Here is a 21,383-nt window from a genome sequence, read left to right as displayed (position 1 = left end):
TTTCCTACATGCAAAGTGTCATCTCAAGGTTTAAAGAAAGCTCGAAACAGGGAGAGCGTTTTATCACTTTATCAAACAGGGTGCAATTTCCGTGAATAGTTGGTTGTATATGGTTTTAAAGATGTGTTTTTTAAGCTGTGGAAGAGGAGGGGGACCCACGCGCTCAGGTTTGATTCGGATAGGGATCATGGATTTTCCCCATCAAAACAGAGGGGGGGGTTCCCCTCAAGGTTGCCCAGGGTTCAGAGTGTTTAACCCCACGCTCTTTTGCCATTTCACATACACCCTGACCCCAAACCGCTGAATCGTGTAATGCCTACGCCATGCCATTCACATGACTGACAGAGGGTTGCCAAAATAATACGTACGCAGCAGCACATGTACACAACTGCACACCCACGCAACGATAACCTCTGCCCCCCCCCCCTTTCACACACACAGACTGTCCCTCTCCTGTGTAAAGGGGGAGTAGGGCATGAGGGGGACATTGTCTTGACAGATCATTCATCAACGTCAAAGTCCAGAAACACTCCCCTGACGCACAGCGGATGGCGCTGATGCCCGCTCAACCATGACACATGCTTCTTTGTATGAGTGTGTGTGTGTATGCATGGGCGTCGGTTTGTTTTCAAGTCTGTTTAACCTCTGACAACTAGGCAGTGTGTTTTCTCACTGAAGTGTGTATAATGTCATACAAAAAAAACAGGGCAAATCCTCATGGGATTTCATCAGTTAGCTTAGCGCTGCTATCCAAAAAATCTGGATACATTTGCAAAACTCACTTTAATGTTTGTCTTTTATTTACAACTTTCAAGTTTGGACTTTTCCATAAATGTAAATGTATGACTGCAATATATCCACACTTAAAAGATTACTGGACCTTTGTAGGCAGACTAGCTTACGATATTCACACACTGTTCTTCCCGTAGTGTATGACCTGAGTCACTAATCAAGAGCTGTCCCCTCTAAATAATGAAACGTTACAGCCCCTTTTAATGTAGATAATAAATGTAGTTTGCTATATTCTTTAATCTGAATGTGTATTTGCATAATAATTCCATCATATTCATCATTTTGGTGTACAATCTGAAATATGCTACTTGAATACTAGATGTTGCTGTAACCACCTATCATTAGATCATCTATCTTGGACAAAAATCATGATATACACATAGATCTTTGACTGAGTTATGGTTTAAGACATGCTTCTGGATGGACAAAATGGAGTTACTATACGAACAGATCTTCTCTTTAACATCCGCCATCATCACATCTAATGCAAAAGCTTAATGCGGAGTTTGTGCTCTAATTGAGAGATGAGGAGCAATGTCACACTTGGCTGATTACAGATGGGCTTCCATATTACACACACTCTATGCACACCCACACAAACACACAGATGCAGGGTGGAGTGTGGAGCTTCTGCATACACTAATCCAAGGAATCCATATATTAATCCAAAAGTACATTTTATGATCCTCTTGGTGCTTTTACAACCGGTAGTACTACAAGATTGTCCTGGTTTGTTTTTAAATATTGGTTTTCATTTTTTATCAATTACTCTGAATTATTAATGACAAGAACTGAGTAAGGGCACCACAGGTTTGTGTGAGAGTGAAGAGGTATTATAAGTTTAATGCGTTCTGCGCGGGGGCATGTTCCTCTTTGTGCCCCATTAGGCCCATACGGAGCCATTCTTTTAGCGCCCATGCACACACACATGTTCATTGACACGCTACACTATGTAAAGCCACAGCGTCACAAAGACTGTCATTTGCAAATTCAGAGCATTTACTTCTAAAAATTCAAGCTGTAACTTTTATCAGGTGCCCACAGCCAAAGCCATCCTTCCTCCCTTCTTTCAAACCAAAGGGCATGTTTGTGGTAGAGCTGACATTTCAACTTCTCTCTCATTCACTCACTCACTCCAAAGGCAAGATTATGTCTTGTTACATACAGAGGGACTATCACTGCATAGTTTGAACCTGTACTACCATAGGCTGCAGAGGGTGAGCCTGTTTTCCTTTAAATGCTTTCTCTTTCACTACACACACAGCCAAATATTAAACATCCTAAATACACCTCTATCATATTGATACAAATATTTGAACAGCATAAAGAAAGCACAGCTGAGGAGGGAACATTTCTATGGCAGAGGCAGGTTGGGGGCCCAGAGCAGCGGGGCGCAAGCCTCAGGAGTCAAGAATGTGTTTGGTGTGAGATAACCAGGTGAAGGTGGGTGGCAGGGATTGTTACACCTTAAGCGGTGAGAAAGGAGGCATAGGAGGAAAAAAAGGTCTCGAGGGGAGACAAAACACATCTTGATTTTAGTCCACTTAGAAGAACGAAAGTAACTTCTTCAACATTACTGTAGGTAAAAAAAGCCATACCATGACACATTGTACTATGTTACATACAGTGTAGTATTTCATTATAAATGTACTATATATTAAAAAGAAATAAACCACTACTCTAAATCTACTGGGAAATGACAGAGGTTTATAAATTACTCAATATAAAATCGCAAAGTAATTCACTTAAAAGGCAAAATGCACTTTTTGCTGTCTTTTATACATGAATACGTGTCCCTGGTGTCAGAAAATACAACCCTCTCTCTGTTCCTCCTTACCCACATCTCTAAAAACGGGGGTACAAACGAGCTTTCCTTATGACGTAATAAGGAAAATGTGGGCTGGCTTTACATTGAATTCGTGGCAACGTCCCGCCAACGTGACACGTCCACACCTATCCTCCGAAATATGCAGTCGCGAACTGAATCCCCTCTGCAGCACCTCTGTGTGTCTGTGTGTTCAGCAGGATGTCTGCAGGAGGGACTTAAGAGTTGTTGTATATATAATACATATAATGGCGTTCATCTGGCAGTAAACACTGAAGAAAGAACATGTCAAGCTATGTGCTGTATCAGAAACAATGTGCGACATGTATCAGTTTCTCCCAGTAGAAAACTCTCTTCACAGAGGAGAGCTGCATGATGCTCCAAATGGGCGTGGCCAGCTACAGGTCGGCTCAAATTTAAAGCGACAGTCACAGAATCAGCACTTCAGGAACAGGGCTGAAATAGAGGGGTATGAGGCATGCTACAATGGGTGATCTGTTTGGTATTTTGAGCAAAACACTTCACAGACATGTTTAGTATAGATATAGTGGCCACAATATATTGTCCAAATATAGTATAATAGGACACCTTTAGAAAGGGCAGTCAAACAGGTTTCTAGCACTAGGTGACATAAAGACCAACACATGTCCTGAAAAGTTGTACATTCTGAATAACCAAATCAGCATTTTAAGATGGTATTTCCCATCTGTGGAAAGAAGTTCCACTAGTGTTTTGGTGCACTACAAGAGGCACTGTGTTCACAATATTACTTATGAAAACCATGAATGCTCAGCCAACCGTCCAGTTTGGATCTAATCATAGTACCATCAATTCATCTAAATAAAAAGGGATATAAAAATATTGGGGATTGATGAGAGGAAGCAATATAAAGTCAATAAACTCATCCTCTTCTTGACCTTTTTAAGAACATGAGAGGGGATTTGACAAGTTTGAGATACTGCACCTCATCACAGTTCAAGTAAAACCAGGTTGGGAATAAAACAATCCCAGGAAAGCACAAGAGACAAGTTGCGACCACTGTGCAGTTACAACGACATTGCCTTAGTGACGACAGGTTTGTCTCCCTCGATAGTGGAGGAAAAGAAGATTGGAAGGACTTATTCCTTGTGCTGAGAAAACTGATGCGAGTAGAAGTGCTACTTTTGATTGAGGTGCATCATTCCTTAATAATTCTTAGCAGCTGTGAATGTGTCAACTGGATCCATTTAATGACAGAAAATGTAGTAGAGGGCTCGAGAAAACATTTGGACCAAATGGAAATGCAATTCAATTATTTATTCTAACTGTGAAAAGGTCTATTCTGGATGAATTAAAACGGCTGTTGTGCAGTTTCTCTTAGATTTTCATTTTACAGATAAACAAGGAAATGGCTTTTGGAAATGTTTGTGTAGTGTGTCTATCGGTGTGGGGGAAGTGCATGTGTGTATACAAACCACCCTAATACCCACTTTCCTCCTACTCCCACTTGTGTCCCAATCAAAGGGCACGGCTGATGCGGCTAACAGGTGTATTGTGTTGTGATTGCTGTGTCTGTTGATGGGGGCATGGTCTCCTTAATAAAGAACCACCCCCCACACACACACATGCATTAGGTTTGTGATGGTGGGCTGTTTGTGTGTGGCGACAGGGAGCCAATCAACGGAGCGATCAGCCCCCTGCAAATAAACATTGCCTACACACATCATCACAGATAAAAAGGTCAGTGTCATTACAGTTTCTCGAGCCCGATGTGCGAGTGTGGCATGCACAAGTAACATGTGTATGTGTGTGTGTGCCTGTTTCCATCCTCCTCTCTTACAAAGCTACATGTGAATGTGAAATTTATAAGGTCAACTCATTAGCGGGCCATTGGCAGCTGAACGCATCTGCAATACAGTGACAGTCCGGCAGATGAAAGAGTGAATGAAATCAGTCTTTATGTGGCTCCAGTACAAGTTGTGTCTGCCTACAAAACAGGCAAACACATGCACGTATGAATAATGAATGGGCACGCACACGCACACGCACACGCACACACACGCACACACACACACACACACACACACACACACACACACACACACACACACACACTAGTTAGCAGCTATTGTTTGGACACACCCGGGACGAAGCTGAATGACTCTTAGCTGGAATGAGAGGACCGATGTGATATGTAATTATGGCTCTGGTGTGGTCTTGGCTGATGAAGTAAACAAGCAGCACACAAACAATCCGCACTCCATGGACTCCTTCACATGCACAGCACACGGTACGAGTGGGCTCGCAGCTGTCTTCCGGACAGAGAAATGTGGTCGCCTGTTTGTTGTTCTGGTAGCTTTGTCTCATTGCATTGTGTGTATGCTTGTATGTTAGTGTGTCACAAAGTGAGCGTGTAAAGGGGACATAGGGGGGTTTCTACCAAGATTAATGGAGCCAATCTCCAGAGCTATCCAGCAGAGTGACCATACCCTCCATATCCTACTTTTTTCTTCTATTATATTCCCCATCTCTCTCTTTCCCCCCTTCTTTCGTATTCCCTCGATATAAACTCTAATTAAATGAATCAATCAGAGGCAACAACGGAGCTGGACAGATAGCATCGCACTGCAGCGCACATACATACGATACATTTGGAGTCCAGAAAGGAAAACAATAATATCACGGGAATAACCACAGTCACGTTAGATGAAAGGTAGAGAGCGACAAAGACATCAAGCAAAAAAGAAATAAAGCCAGATAAAAAAAACACTAAATATAAAGAAGACTTGGATTCAGGGCTTGGTTGCTGCCCATTAAGAGACTTATCAGCCCAGGCTTCGCTATCACACAGACACATGAACGGACGTTAACCTTACCCTCTGAACTATATACTGTCCCAGTAGGCCTTATCTCACGCTCCAAGTGGACAATATATGGCTAGTGTCAGACTCATAATCAGATCATTATTATGTAATTATGCACATGATACATACATGCAGTATTCAACACTGCTGGTCTATAGTGATAGGCAAATGATTGCCCATATCGATATTACTTCTTAACTTTAGCCCAGATTGCATGTGTATTATAGGCTGTGTAAGCAAACCTAAGGTGTGGTATTCACCTTGACTGCAAAGACATGGTTGCTACTGGGGAGATATCACAGACAAAGAGTCAAATAATTCATATAACATAAATGTATGTAATAATATAGGTCCAGTTCAAAAGTTAATGCTATGGAAATACACCTATAAATATTCTCTGAGATAAACCCTCTCATATCATACAGCAGAGGGTCAGAAAATAATATGAAATTCATGTAGATATTGAGCTCCGGAAAAAGTTGAGACCACTCCACATTTTTCTTAAATCCTAATCTCTACATGTATGGCAGCCATTCAAGTGTCTGTTGAATTTCAACACTGAGAAAAATTGTCAATAGTTTAGAGAAAACAATAAAACAATTAAAAAAAGGTTTTAAAGACATACCTATAAATAAGAAAACCAGAGAAACTGATTATGCTGCAATAGTCTCTTTTTTTTTCTTGGTGCTGTATGTACGTAAAAGAAGCGACACAGTCATAGCCTACTGAGTGTGTCTCCATAAATCTTAAAGAAATATCTATGTGCACTGGCATATATAAATGTGCGCCATAACATATCTGTAAAAACTCCTCAGCTCTTTTCCAGAACATAAACACCACACATGCTAAAGGCTAATGTCTTTCTCTAAATGGAACCACTGCAGACACCAATGTGTGCTTCAGTGGTCGCAGGGAGCAGATGCGTCTATAAAATGTGCTCCCCTATGGTTTCCGTATGTGGCTCGAGCCAAGGTGTATGAGAGTGTGTTTAATGTGGTGTAGCAATATTGAGCTCTCTCCCTCTCTGGCTCTGATGCCAGCGGTGTGTGTCTCCCTCTGATAACACCTGGCACAGAAAGCACCATGGCACTTAAAGGGAGCACATACAATGGGTGTGTGCACGCGAACATGCTCACACTCCTGCATAGATATGTGGACAAAAAGACACACACACACGCACACGCACACACACCACACACACACACACACTTCATTACTGGAAACTCTAGCCACCATAATATGCTGTCACTATAATCTTTAATTAACTATTGCAGTCATTGAGTTGGTAGATTCACCACCTGGCCAGTTAGAAGCTTGTGACAGAAAGTACTTTGTGCAAACCCAGTTAAAAGCACCTACTTGAGTTCATACTTTTAGGATAAAAAGGAGTCAAACGCCTTTATGAAATGCTCTCGTGACAATAAATGAATACCAAGCTCACACTGAGGAAGAGAGCAGATTGTCATAAGAGTGACACTTCAGATGAAGGCCATGAAAGAAAACAGTAGGATGGCTTTTAAATTGGAGACCCGAAACTCAACAACACACAGGTAGCAAAACAGACTCACACGGATGCAAATGCACACATGAAAAAGTACCGAACACACACATAAAATGCCACCCTGACCCTGGAATGTGAATGGCAGCAGAAGAAGAGCACAAGGCTCTTTTATTCAGCCCAATTAAAAAGGCAAAAAGCCCAAACAAAAGGAGTGTTTTATTGCACTCCCCACTATCAGCAGAAAGGCTCATTAGCCACAGCAGCATAATTAGCAAGATGCTGCATCGCTCGTTAAGGAGGGGCCCGAGCCGTAAACAAACCCTGCTGAACTCAAAACGCCTACGGTCTCTCTCTCTGTAATGATCTGCCACCGCTGTTCCCTCCCTGAACCAGGCACACAGACAGGAAGGCTTTGACAGAAACACACACACACACACACACACACACACACACACACACACACACACACACACACACACACACACACACACACACACACACACACACACACACACACACACACACACACACACACACACACACACACACACACACACACACACACACACACACACACACACACACACACACACACACACACACACCTATATCCAACGTCTGCCACACAAACCCCCACAGCACAGACAAACCACCTCTCTGGGACACACACAGACGCATCACACAGACATATACCCCAAAAATATGTGTGCATGAAAGACATACATTTTTACAATATTGTAGACAAAGAGACCCCCCCAAACCTCAGGATATCTGACAGCTAAGACATTAGAAGCGCTTGCCAACTGTCTGGATCTTGACATTGGCACTGCTGTAATCTTCAACCTGCCATTATTCTGCAGTGAATAAGAAAGGCTGCCAAAATAAGCCAGATGAGCCTGTGGTTAAAATCTGGTTCTGTCAGTGCGGCAGTCAGTATCATTAAATGTTTTGGTTGAGTTGGAACTTTATGGCTTAGTTTAACTATTTTTATTCAAACAGTTTCTTTTGAGAAATCTCTTCAATCTAATTATGTGCAGCACAAATTATATGTAATTCTCTTCTGTTGTCTTAGGATGGCAGAAGTCTAAGTGGTGGGTATCTGTAAACATTTGCACACAAAACCAAACTTATTTCGTAAAATACCTGTACGAACAGGGAGGGAAATATGTCTTTATGTTATTTTTATTAACTGACTCAACGCAATTGTGTGGTACAAATGATTGTGTGAATGCAGACACAGTTGGTATCATTGTGAAAGAAACAAGCAAAGCTGTATTCCTTGTCTGCTGTGGTCATGCAGCACAAGTGTGTGAGTGTGTGTGTGTGTGTGTGCGTGTGGTCATGAGTACATTTTAGCACAAAAATCCCTCCTTAATGGGTAGGTCAGATCTCCTGATCACATTCTTGCTTTCTGAGGAAAATCATTCTGGAAAATCAAAAATGATAGACAAGTGTTTGTGCCAACATGCTTGTGTGTGTGTGTGTGTGTGTGTGTGTGTGTGTGTGTGTGTGTGTGTGTGTGTAGTGATGGAGCCAGCTGGTAGAAACAGCTTCAAACTCGAGGATCAAGCACTATTTCAGCTGCAATTATGATCCTGTGAGATAGGTGGCAGGGTGGGCACAATGATCTGAGAGTAAAACAGAGAGGGTGGAAGTGTGTGTGTGTGTGTGTGTGTGTGTGTGTGTGTGTGAGGCTGCCTGCCCCTGATCCGTTTGAGATCACAGAGAACTGCAAGGTGAGCGTATTCAGGAGAGCCCTACTCCAGTGAACAGGGGTATAAAGGGGAAACGGTGCCAAACACACAGGGTGGTGTGTGTTTTTTAAGCCTCTCTAACTGCGCACATAAGGATATGCTACACTGCTACACACCTGCAGTACAGTGTGATTGACATGTGTGTGAACCTGTGTCACACAAAGTCAAAGGCACATCCAGTAGCACTTTGATTAAAACTGTTCACACATTTGTGAACAGTACAGATATTTATTTATCGCCCCCACCCTTGTATATACTTGGTGTTTAGAATGGTTTTGCTGGATGTTGCTCACCTGTAGCAGCGGTCTCTGGACGCCCAGGACCTTCATGGTATCAGCACTGGCCAGGATCTTCAGGGGGTCAGCTGCCTTGCTCACTGACTCAATTTCCTTGTTGATCTCTGTGCGCACCTAATGGTTCAGTGACACAGATTCACTAACTTACTCGCTTATTATATGGCTCATGTTATCTGGAATGAAAAACTCAACTTGTTCTTTTGAAACAAACAGCGTATTGATTATTTTTTTCTTTGTTTAGTTTAAATTTGACTTTATGGAAGACAAGACAATGTTCCCATCATTGTAAACAAAAGACACTTTATATCAAAGCTGTTTCTAATATTTAATGCAAAACATTGCTCAGCTCCAGATGGCTGTCTGTTAAATCATATAAAGAGTTTGTTTGCAAAAGCAGATAAAAGCTATTCCAAACTTAATCAAAAGTAAATACACTTAGAATAGTTTGATTGATTTTTCCTTGAGTGCGCAATAAAGCCATGTGATTTATGAAAAATAAAGAAAAACAGACATATCTTTTTTTTTTGCTAATGAACCCTGCACATTGTTTACACCACTTTATGTTTGAAATGTCTTTATAAAGTATGACGGGGCATAAAGCATATGTTTACATTTATTTGACAAAATTACATTAAAATAATATAAACAGTGCTTGATGCATTTGTGTTTTATGTTATGCAGATTTTTTTACCGGCTCACAGGAAGTACTTCTGGAATAATCTGGCTGATGACGTATGTGGAATCAAAAGCTTTAGAAATAATATCTAGCTGGGTAAAAACAGTTATTCTGTTAAAGGTAAAATTCAGAGGATTATGAAGTATAATGGACGCGCTATTATCTAATTCTATTAATTTCATAAAGTCCTGAAGGGGTACAGTACAACGTTTAGGTAATCTACTTTCGAAAGCACCAAAATTGTCTCAGTTGATTGTACTTAATATCCAACATGCAGCTATTAAGTAACAGAACAGACTTACACTTTCAAAAACAGGCATAACATGTTTTTTTTAATAAAGGGAGTACTGCTCTGTTAGTTAGTATTACCTTTGGGTACGTTTTCTATTATTAAACATTTTCCTTGAAAAGTTCCAAGGTTCTAAAGCATTGCTATAAATACTGTCCTGCTACTCTTTCAGACAGCGTACACAAAGCATGCATTTGTCATTCCACTCACCTGGTTGAGGAAGAGATCATTGATGTAGTAAGTGAGGAAGGCTCGGAGCTGGCACTGCTTGGCCTGGCCTGGCCCCATGTTCATCTCTATCTCCTGAATGAACCTGAACAGTGAAGACAGGCAAACATTTAGGACGCCTTGAGCACAGAACAACATCATATCGCACCTGTGAGCGGACATTAATACTCCACCTAAACGTTATCACAGGAGCAATGAGACACAGGTGTGTGACCAGCAACACAGTCACCTTGCATCAACGGGTCTAACAGCAACTGGAAGGGTAAGATCTGCCGCAGGAAATTATTTTGTATAGCTTGGTACGACTCTCAAGGTGCATTGAGCAGGGTAGTTAACGTAAAAGTGCTCCAGTGGACTTGCTCGGAACCATTAGCGCAAGACTTCAGTTATGCTCAGATGTGTGTGTGTAACAGTAGTGAAAGTGAAAAGTAAACTCTATGGTTAGATAACTGAAAGTACCAAAGCTATTTACGGCGTTAATTATATAAAACGATCAGAGATTCAGTCAGCTGCTCTCTGAATTCCCAGAGAAAGTCTGTGTCTGGTTGGTCGGATAGGGTCAGACAGTAATGTATGGGGCGGTGGAGGCACATACACACCCTCGTTTGTCAGAGAATCATTGGTCACTAGCCTCGCCTCACACTCACCACAGGGCAAACCATGCAAGAGCGGGTGCCTTCTCAAGCGCTCAGTACATATAAATGCACAGATAAATCAAACACCTCACAAAACAATGATTTGACCTACAATACCTGTAATATATATGACCTCAACGTATAGAAGAGGAAGACGGTACAAAGAAAATCCAAACTGTTTAGGTGAGAACATTTTGAAAAACTTGGGATAGAAACATAATCAAGTAGTTAAGCTACAAAAATGCCTCTAGAAGGTCATAGTGTTGGATAAAGCCTTGTAAAATCAGCAGAAAGACTCCATTGGTTGGAAACGGTGTGTGCTAATGTGCTGTCACAACCATGAGACTGGCATTGCAGACAACCAGGGACACTATGCAGAAACTAAACATCAGTGGAGGTGGGTGATTGATTAGCTAACGTTAAGCTTGCATGTACACACATCCATGAGTATATTGCCCACGTAAAAACACATAAAGACAAACGCACACTGAGCACAAGCTAAAGATCAAAATACTCAGCATCTGTACCCAATTAGTCAGCAACAACTGAAGCAGGACTGTGAGTGGAGAGTGTGTGTGCGTGCTTCCTTCTCTGTGTGTCAGGGAGAGGAAGAAGGAGAAGGAGTGAGCGAGAAACTTAAACCTATTCTAAATCCTTCATTGATTCCCACAGAAAGTCTACCACAACAGAAAGTTAAGTAGAAGAAAGTCTTCTGTGGCGTCATTAAAAGCGTCAAGCTTGCAAAAAACAATTTGGGCCAGATATACAGCATGCCCATATAAATATGTAGCAAACTTAAACACTCCTCCTTCACATAAACAACAAATACAATTTCTCCTGACAACTTCCTTCCCAAAAAATTGATCTTAGGACAAACGCTGCCAGTTTAAGCGTGCATCCTGTTGTTCTGAGATCCATCTCGTGCTGTCATTATTGTCATTGTTTCAATACAAGTGTCAAGATGATGGATCTTTAAGTTGGCGTTTGAGCACAGATGGATTTTTGTAGGCAGGGGTGATAACGTGTGAGTAATGTAGCAGGGACAAGGCAGTAAAACGCCTTTGTCTATCCAGACGGCCATCTGGAGCCGAGCCGCAGGGCCCTTCACGGGGATACCGAGCCCACGGGTGTTTAGCCAAGGTAACGCAGCAAAAAGCAAACCCCAAAAGCACACGCCAGCACATTTACATTTTGGGAGAGTACTTTTAGTGAGCAAGACAACAGGCATTACAAGAGAATTTTTTGAGAGCGGATTCAGAGAAACCATTTAGAATATAGAGTCGTACGGCTGGTTAAAATGCAAATGGGTAAATAACACGGGGCAAAGCACAGCAGCACTAAAAGATTTCAAAATGGATCCTGAATGAACATTTTATCCCAGTTCATTATCATTACAACCATAAAGACTAACAGCTTCTGGTAAAAATGATGCGGGTGATAACTAATGACACCAAGTTAAAACACACTCACGCACATATACTGTATACCCATTCAAAAGCCATCAACTTGTCTCCAAATAAACCCCACACCACCAAAAGCTCAACAATTACATTTAAAGAATCTTTAAACCTCCATTGCAAAAACATGGTGAGAAAGTTTGACCTCTCACCAGGAATGCCTCATTTGATCTCTGTAGAATCCAACAGAGATAGATTTGTTACATTTTTCACCAGTTTTTAAGAGCTACTGCACAAACACTTTTCTGGCTGGACTTCCCTCTGGATTAGTGGTGGAAAAAGTCACTTTTTCAAAACAAGCCTGAGGTCTCTATAAAATAGTCAAAAAGCACATTCCAGAAATGGAATTTTTTAGGCAGGCAGGTAACATCCCTCAAGGTTTGTTATTGTGACTAAAATATGTGTGCTTGTAAAGGCTTTACTCACTTCATAGGCATACAATTCCACATAAAAGCCAATTTAATGGTAGTCAAGTCCACACATGGCCTTCAGTCAAAAAATTCAAGGGATGTTTTAAAGTCTTTCACAACCACACACACTTGGTAATGCTGTCCGCTTCAGATGGTATAATTGGACCCGATTAACAATGTCAGTGTCATTGTCAGGTGATAACAAAACACACCAGTCAAACATATGGCAGCAGTACGCAGCAGAGGTGTCGGCCAAGTCGCAAAGGAGAAGTGGTGGAAGCGCTGCAGAGACACAGCAGCAACTACACAGTGTGGAGTCGCCACAGTGTGAAATCTTTATAACCTTAAATAACCTGCTTAGCTACTCTGACTCGCACACCATTTCCAACTGGCCTAAATATGCCATGGCTCACATTTACAGACAGAATGGCATGCAGCAAATGTTCAGATTGTAGGCGTTAATAGCATGAAGGGAAATGGATATGATCATTTCAACCACAATAGGCCCAAACCCAGTGATAATATTTAGTTAGTCCTTTTTTATGTTATGTGACAAAAACAGTATTGGAAGGGTTTGAATCTGATCAAAGCAAACACTCTGGGCTTTGTGATTGGAGTTTTTATCTGTTTTCTTACTTTCTATGGACCAAATGATTCATTCTTTGATCACATTATAGGCATATTATTGAATATAATCCCCCATTAACACATTTCCTTTAAATCATTTTAGGTGTTCAATTAGGAACCAGTTTGAATATGTTTTCCTCTTGAAAATATCCTTATAAAAATGGACGATCCATTAACTTGTTAGATAAGCATCAAGGGATTTCTTCTGATGAGGCTAGTTTTTCTTGACCATCTAGAAGACAACAGATTGACTTTAACCTTACAAGCGGGAGTGGTCTAGTGTGGACTTGGACTTTGGACTGAGGGGTTGCCGGTTCGCGAACAACAAATGCTGAGTGTGGACTGGTACTGGAGAGGAGCCAGATCACCTCCTGGGCCAGGCACCAAACCTCCAACTGCTCTCTGGCGTCGGCTAGACTGGCTGCCTCTCCTCTCTAGATATTCTCGATGTATGTGCATGTGTAACTGGACTGTAACTGTGTGAATTGTGTGTGAATTTACGCGTGTATATAACAAAACAGAAGGGAGAACTGAATTTCCCCTTCGGACGATCAATAACGGTACATCTTCTTCTTACGTGTCCATCCCCTCTCTACTGGTTTCACAGGTGCCAAAAACTCATCACAAAGACTCAAAAAGACACAAAGGCACACTAGAAAAACACATACCCACCTAGATTTAAATTCAAATTCAGAGTGAGTTTGCTGTAGCATCCCTGTGCCCCCCTCAGGGTGCACCACCAGCACCAGTCGCAGTTTCTCAACAGCAACTGTCAATGATTGCACTTGACAGCATGTAATTATCTGTCATTAGGAAACAGATGTCAGAGCCTAGGGTCTGAAGCTGGGTAATTGTAGATTCCCCTTCCACATGTGTATGTACGTAAAGATATACCATTCCTGAATGGCACAATGTATTTATTCCAACAGGGATTTGGCTAATGAGTGAACCCATGGCATCTTAATGGCTCCCTGATTATTCAGAGAAAGCAAATGTTTTTTTAAGATACCCAAAACAAATGAGAACAGACAGGTACAAAGATGTGTTATAGTAGCGGCTCTGAATTTGTTCCCCACTGGAAACTAAACCTGAGGTAACAAATGCTTCTTTAAATGGAAAGGGTTGGAATCCTATCATCCATCTCTATCTGCAGCAGCGGTGTAATGATGCTGAAAGAGAAATGGGATAAAGACAAAGATTTAAGAAAGACAGCGGAATAAGAGTGTGCTAAGATCGATTAGAGACTCAGCATTTTTAAATCTCCTCGAATTCCCCCCAGGCACGGAGCTATCAGCTATGGTGAATTCTGATTTCTCTGCCTACGGAGAAAGGCTTGTTCTGTAAAGACCTGTCACACACCAAGGACAGGACACACTAAACCCCTGCCTACTGAGAGAGCAGGAGGAAGAGGGAGCACAGGCATGCGTGTGCGTACCTGTGTCCGGGGCACATACTAAATCAGTCCGTCTTTGTCACGCTTGAACACACAGACAGTCATGGATTGACATAAAAATGTACAGTCACACGTCAATACATCAATACGCCACATGCAGTGACACTTGAAAGCACTTATCTACATGCAATTCTTCTTACCCGCGACACTACACCGACACTTCAGGAAGATTTCAAAGACATAAAAGGATTTTAATGGATGGGGACACTTAATGGGTTTTATGGCACAACCAACATTAGCTTTCATTCTAACGGATCAGACAATACAAGCTAGAGCAGCAGCTTTTAATTGTTATCCAACTGCAAATTCAATATTGATTCTCCTAGAATATTACACACTCAAATACACACTAGTTATTATTTCTACAGTGGTCTCCAATTAATGAATATTAAGACCTACTCAAGAGGTATCAAAGCAGATCGTTATTGCACCACATGAAAGAAAAATAAAAGAATGATTGATGACGAAAACAAAAAAGGCATTTGTTTAAATGCAGGATTGATCCAGAACATAATTTAATCCTGGAGGTGAATTGCTTATGTACACTTTTAATTTAAATGTAAAACCCTCCTGACATTTCCCATCACGACCACTGGATGGCACTGTGTCAGCTTTCTCAGGCTGCATGACCAGTTGACTGAAGTCTTTTTTTTTTTGTTTTATCACAAATGGTTTTGAGGAAGAATTAAGATTCCAGTTGGCTTGTGCCGAAGGATTTGCTGTATGTGTGTGTGTGTGTGTGTGTGTGTGTGTGTGTGTAAGAAAAAGAAGAACAGCAAAAAAGAGATAGGTGACTACTTTGTTATTTTAATGTAGAAATACTGTGATTAAGTGTACCAGTGTGTGTTTCCATCAGTGCCTGGTAAAATGCATATGGTCTTCCCACACACCGCCCACGCCTCTGCCAGACTCCCTGCTGTTCACATCCCGCTCTCGCCCCTGATTCTGCCTCATACGCTAAAGGCTTTCATCGGTGTGTCTGCACATTTGTGAGAGAGTGTTTATGTGTGTGCAAGAGTTGGGGGGGGAGTATAACCGTGAGTTTGTTTAAGAGAACAAAAGAGAAGAAGAGAGGAGTGCCATGGGAAGGTATAAATCTGCATTATGTAAATGATGTGTGTGTGTGTGTGTGTGTGTGTGTGTGTGTGTGTGTGTGTGTGTGTGTGTGTGTGTGTGTGTGTGTGTGTACATGCTTACTGCAGCAGGTATAAATGGGTTTCATAATCAGGACCTTTCCTGGGGAGAGTGGGGCTAATGGGATATAAAACACAGGTCTATCCTCCTGTTACCCTACATGGATGACAATGGGAAGACATACAGACTGTATATGACTGCTCCCCTGGGGGAAACCTGTGACCCAGAAATTGGTCCAAAAGCTTTATCTAGAGGATCTGTCTTGAAATATAAGAAAACTATTTCTAAAATGATTGGTGAACTATGTGAATCCTCTTAAGAAACACCTGGGTTGATAAACGCATCAGCAGTATTGGCTTTTGGAATTTTTGCCAAGTCCCTACAGACTGAGCTCCTGCCACCCCACCCTACTGCCTCCATACGGATTGTGCATTTATTAGGAGTATTGGTATAAGGAGCAGTGGGCAGTCATTAAGTATGGCGCCAGGAAGCAGTGTAGAGGACAGTGCTTTGATCGGGGGCACCTCAGGGACTTGAACTGGTGTCCTTCAAGTTCCCAACCCAAGTCTCTACTCATACTGAGCCACCATTGTTTCTGCCCGGAAACGGATAACAGGTGCAAACTGAACTGAAGAGAATTTCATGAAGCTGATCCTTTTCATGGTTTCCATTTTTTTTTTTTTTTGTGCAGGCTCACTGTCTCAATAACTGTCATGGCTTACCATCACTAATTTTAGCAAACATGCTTGTGCTACTGTGTCGAAATCAAAATGTCTGCTGTTGAAAGAGACTATCACTATCAAATTACATACAAGTTTTATATGGATGTAAGGCTTAGAGCTGTAAATCTGATAACCCCATATTGTAGGTAAATCACCCATTGTGTTGTTGAAAAGTAAAACAGGGATGTCAACATCAAACTGAACAGTTTGGGTCTCCTCTGTTCTGATAGAGTTTAACTTGTTAAGATTGATGTAATACAACACAAATAATATGTACATTATTTGTTAAAGAACCAGAAGTATTAAATTCTCAGCCCCGTCCATTTCTTACACAGTACAACCACCTTTTTTACTATACCTCTACCAAGACAGTAATGGGCAGAATTGGGTCTGGACGCTGATATCAAGGAGATTGTAGCCCTCGAGTAACCTAACAAGCAGTCTGCATCTAATCTGCGTGTGGGGTTCATTAGTGGCATAGAGGTACGCAGGTGTGTATTTGCAACAGATGTTAATTTTGTGTGTGCTTCCTCACATGTATTGCTTGCATGCACATTTATGTCTCTGAACCTATTTCTGTCAGTGTGCATGCGTGCGTGCGTGTGTGCTGGCCAGTCGCAGTATGGTGCAGACCAATTAAAACGGGGGAGATTGATGACCAGGGGCTCTGAGTAGCAGCAGCAGCAGTAGCGGCAGCAGACAGCTGCTTCCTGCAGACAACAGGAAATGAGATGGCCTTGTTTAGCTGACGCTGCCGACACCAACACCACAGAGCCTCAAAGACAAATCACCACCTCGCCGCCGCTAGTGGCCTACTCCTCCATCTTCCTACAGTGTGCTCTCCACCTTCCATCTCTTTATCTCTTTCTTATTCTACCCAATAATATCTCTCTCATTAGTCTTCTCTCTAAGAGTAATAAAGACAAGGTATATTCATTTAATATGGTACAGATGTGCAAAGACAGATGCTCCCTCTATTATTTGATCCTTAACTGCCACATAATAAAGCCTGTAACCATCACTTCTTTGGCCTTTTATTCATGGATTCCATTATAGATTTTTACTGATGATTTAGAAACATTTGGTCAACTTCCAGAAGTAACATACATTGAAGTAGTGAGAATACGTCATTGTCTTTGTAATGCTAAAGCTTTGTATTATTATTAGAGTGAATTTCAGTTTACTTATCTGACTCAGTGGAATAGCATGCAGGTAAATTATGTTCTACTCCTAAGTCATCGCCTGCACATGTTTTAATTATTAGAGTCACAGTAGTGTGCATTGAAAGATAATGCAAAAAAATCTCCCACTCCATTAAAACTTGCTTTCAAAGACACAAACCTTCCCTGGCGCGTTGCCTAAGGCAGAGAAATCATAGCAGCGGGGGTGCAAACCTGTCCACTGCTGGTTCATTCTCATTCACAACAGCTTTCAAAGTTTCAGTGGACCAGATCTTTTTATTTCTGAAGGTTTGTCACTGGAGTGTGAATTGTATATAATAGGCTGTATACGCTGTCGACTGAATGGTAAACACTAAGATTTGAGGAGTAAAAACGGACTCGCAGCTTTATTAATGAGTGTGTAATGGGTGGAGAAGATCAGTTATTATGATACAAAAGAATAGCAGCATCCAACAATGTAGACAATTACATGCTGATCATAATAAAGTGCTAATTTGTCACACGTTTGATGACATTTGATTTGTGTTTTAGATCACTCTGCTGTTTGTTGTTCATTATAGTACAAAAGGAAATGCTAAATAACTGCAACATGTTACAACATCACCATCAAGCAGTCGTATATAGGTTTGTTATTGCCATTAAAAAATAAAGTTTGGTGTAAAACTCCCCAGTGGCACATTGACTGATAATGGCAGCTAACTGTTGCAATTTCCTTTTCTTTTCTTATTTTACGACCCTGAAAATGGAGAGAGGCTGTGGGAGTTTTGACTCTCTATCATGCTACGTTGAGCTATTAAGACCGCAGAGTGGCAAAGATGCCTCAGTGTCACAATGGGAGGTTACCGGGACTGAATTACAGCTTTTGTGCGCATCGAAAAATTTCAAACAATACAGAGAGGCAGGTGACAGCACTGTGTGTGTGTGTGTGTGTGTGTGTGTGTGTGTGTGTGTGCGTGTGTGCGCGTGCCCCCTTCAAACGCTTACTTCCTTAATGACTGTCACTAACTGCTTGGTACAGACACACAAACACACACACTATTCTCTTGTCAGATAGGCAGGTGCAGAGAGGACTGTAGCTGGTCTGATTGTGGTCGGCTCAATGCTTAAGTATTTAAGTGTTCATCTCCTCCTTACAAAATAAGTCTTATTAATAAGCAGGGCATTAAGTGGCCTCCCACAGGTGACATTTACAGAAACGGGGGGAAGGGGACTGCTTTATTAAAGTAAGCCAGGATATAAACACACACCTGATAGAGAAGAATAAAAGAACCAACACTTAAAATAAAAAGTGGCTATTATTCTTATCCGCACAGAATTTGGGTGCTTTTGCTTTGGAAGATTTTTGCTTTAATGAGAGGTTTATCTTTGGAAACCATAACCAAATGCCCATGATTCAGATGGTGTAAAGATTGAACTCTGGTTTTGGCACTATAATGAAAAACACCATCTGAAAACTCCCTGAAGAACCTTAATGTATATCTTCTCTCTAAGGCTGGGCATAGAGAAGTGTATCAAGGTGCCCCTCTGTGAGAAACTTACAGTTTATAGCTGAGGTGTTAACGTGGCATTTCTCACTGGCAGTCGTTTCTCAGTTTCAGCAAAAGCTGAAAGACTTCAGGTCAAAGGATAAAGAAGGAGAGGCTTTGGACCTAATTAAAGGTAGCGTCTACACTATGATTTAGCTGCCTTAACTCAGAGCCAGGGAGAAAGGAAACAAGAAAAAAAGCAGTTGCCAGTGCAAAGCTCATAGAAAAGGTTTCAGTGGAGCCCTGGTTGATTTGATCTGCCTTTGGAATGTCATCACACAACTTTTTGAAGTATTAAACTAAAGTAGGACCGATAAAGCAAGGGATTCAACATGATTAAATGAGTGACTGGTCCATTTTTTGTAATCTTCGTCAACACCGACACACCCACACACATTATGCTCCTTTCTAATCAGAGTTGATACTGATGAGACAGTCTTTTTGAGCTACTGAAGGACACTCATGGTTAGTGAATGAATCAGCAAGACTGAAATGGCAACTATCCCTGGGAGAGTTGAGTGCGAAGGCACTTTTCAATAACGCCTGGAATAACCGCGAAAAACACTTAACCTGCACACAAAGCGCTGGCAGCGAAGACGGACATGAGGAGTTTATTTTAGCCCAAAGGGGGGAGTGAATGGAAAGTTGCCCAAAAGAAAGCAGGCAAGACGAGGTCAAAAGGATTGTTAAGAGGAAATGGTAATGGTTTTTTCAAAGATGCAATTGCCACATGTGAAAGACCATTCTGCTGACTTATAAAAAACAATTTCAGAAACTAGCTTCATCTTACACTCCCAATCTGGTATGAGTGTGTTAAGTACCCTATTTTCTTCATACCTACCAGGCTATACATACCGGCACAGTATGGTTGCGCTGCATAGTATCATAGACGTCTAAAGATTGATGCATTGCTCAAAACAGGCTGCTAGGTGAGCCGTTTCACATCACATTCCCCTCTGATTAAAAAAACACTTTATATTTATCACCTCTTCTCCTTACTGTTTGCCCTTATCTCCTCCTCTCTATCTTTCACCCTTCATTTCACCCCTTCTTCTTCCCCCTGCCGTCATCTCTGGTCTGTTATCCACTGTAACACTTCAGACTCTCCCCACTCCGCATCTTTTTCTCTTCCCCTTTTTCCCCTGCCTCTCTCAATTTTTACCACTCTATTGCGGTTATCTCTCAGTGGCACCGTTTCAATACACCTCTCCCCCCTTGCCATACCTTTCCCTCCATCCCTCTTCTCCTTCTCTCTCTTTCTTAGCCTTCCATTCCATTTAGACCTTTAATGTTCGCATAGGACTTTCCATCCTGTGGCGTCCAGGTAGTAAATTGAAATGGTTCTGGGGGCTCCATTCAAGCTTGATTGAATTTAAAAAGGGAACTAGTAGTGAGAGGTCTGTAATACACTGAAGAGCTCCCCAAGCTATGACTGTGTTGACAGGGAGAGGGGTATGGGAGGTGAGGATGGGGGTAGAGGAGAGTTTTTGAAAAAGGACGGAAAGGGTGCGGACAAAGTGAAGGTGGAAGGAAGCAAGAGGATTTAAGATACAGAGACGGAGTGGGAGGGTTGAGTGCTTGAAATTGTGTAAACTCTTGATCGCCATGAAAGCCATGCCTACTACCCATCGCGGACAGACACAAGCAGACAGACAGAAATACAAGAAAATTCACAAGCGTACACCCTTGATAGTGACATCTTACAGAAATGCCGTTTGCATGGCCTGGAGGGAGCGAGGTGACAGGTCTTATATTGGAGACGGCCAACAAAATGCAATTCCAGGAAGTCAGCTCTAGGGCGGTGTGTCTGTCATACCTCCAGCAGCTCTGATAATACTCCCACACATCACATTACACTGGTGAAATAGCCACCTCTCAGCATTTGGGGGCATACACAAAATGAAAGGGGACACACACGGTACACTGCGCACACACAGACAGACATACTATCACATGCAGGCCTTTCTGTATACATTACTGGTGGGGAAAATATGGTGTTTGGGGTTAAATTATTCATTGATCCTTTCATAGCCT

At 41.7% G+C, this 21,383-nt stretch overlaps 1 protein-coding gene across 1 annotated transcript in view; it reads right to left on the bottom strand.

Annotated features, from left to right (window-relative positions):
* Positions 1 to 21,383, bottom strand: part of exoc4 (exocyst complex component 4) — a 113,446-nt gene that overhangs the window by 31,551 nt on the left and 60,512 nt on the right. The window contains exons 12-13 of the mRNA XM_063905911.1: positions 10,187 to 10,289; positions 9,009 to 9,125 (exon numbers count right to left, since the gene is read on the bottom strand). Of these exons, the coding sequence (XP_063761981.1) occupies positions 9,009 to 9,125; positions 10,187 to 10,289 (220 nt within the window). The remainder of the gene's footprint in view (positions 1 to 9,008; positions 9,126 to 10,186; positions 10,290 to 21,383) is intronic.

Source organism: Eleginops maclovinus, chromosome 17 (genome assembly GCF_036324505.1).
Source record: "Eleginops maclovinus isolate JMC-PN-2008 ecotype Puerto Natales chromosome 17, JC_Emac_rtc_rv5, whole genome shotgun sequence".
Lineage (NCBI taxonomy): Eukaryota > Metazoa > Chordata > Actinopteri > Perciformes > Eleginopidae > Eleginops > Eleginops maclovinus.
This window is presented reverse-complemented; position numbering and strand designations above follow the sequence as displayed.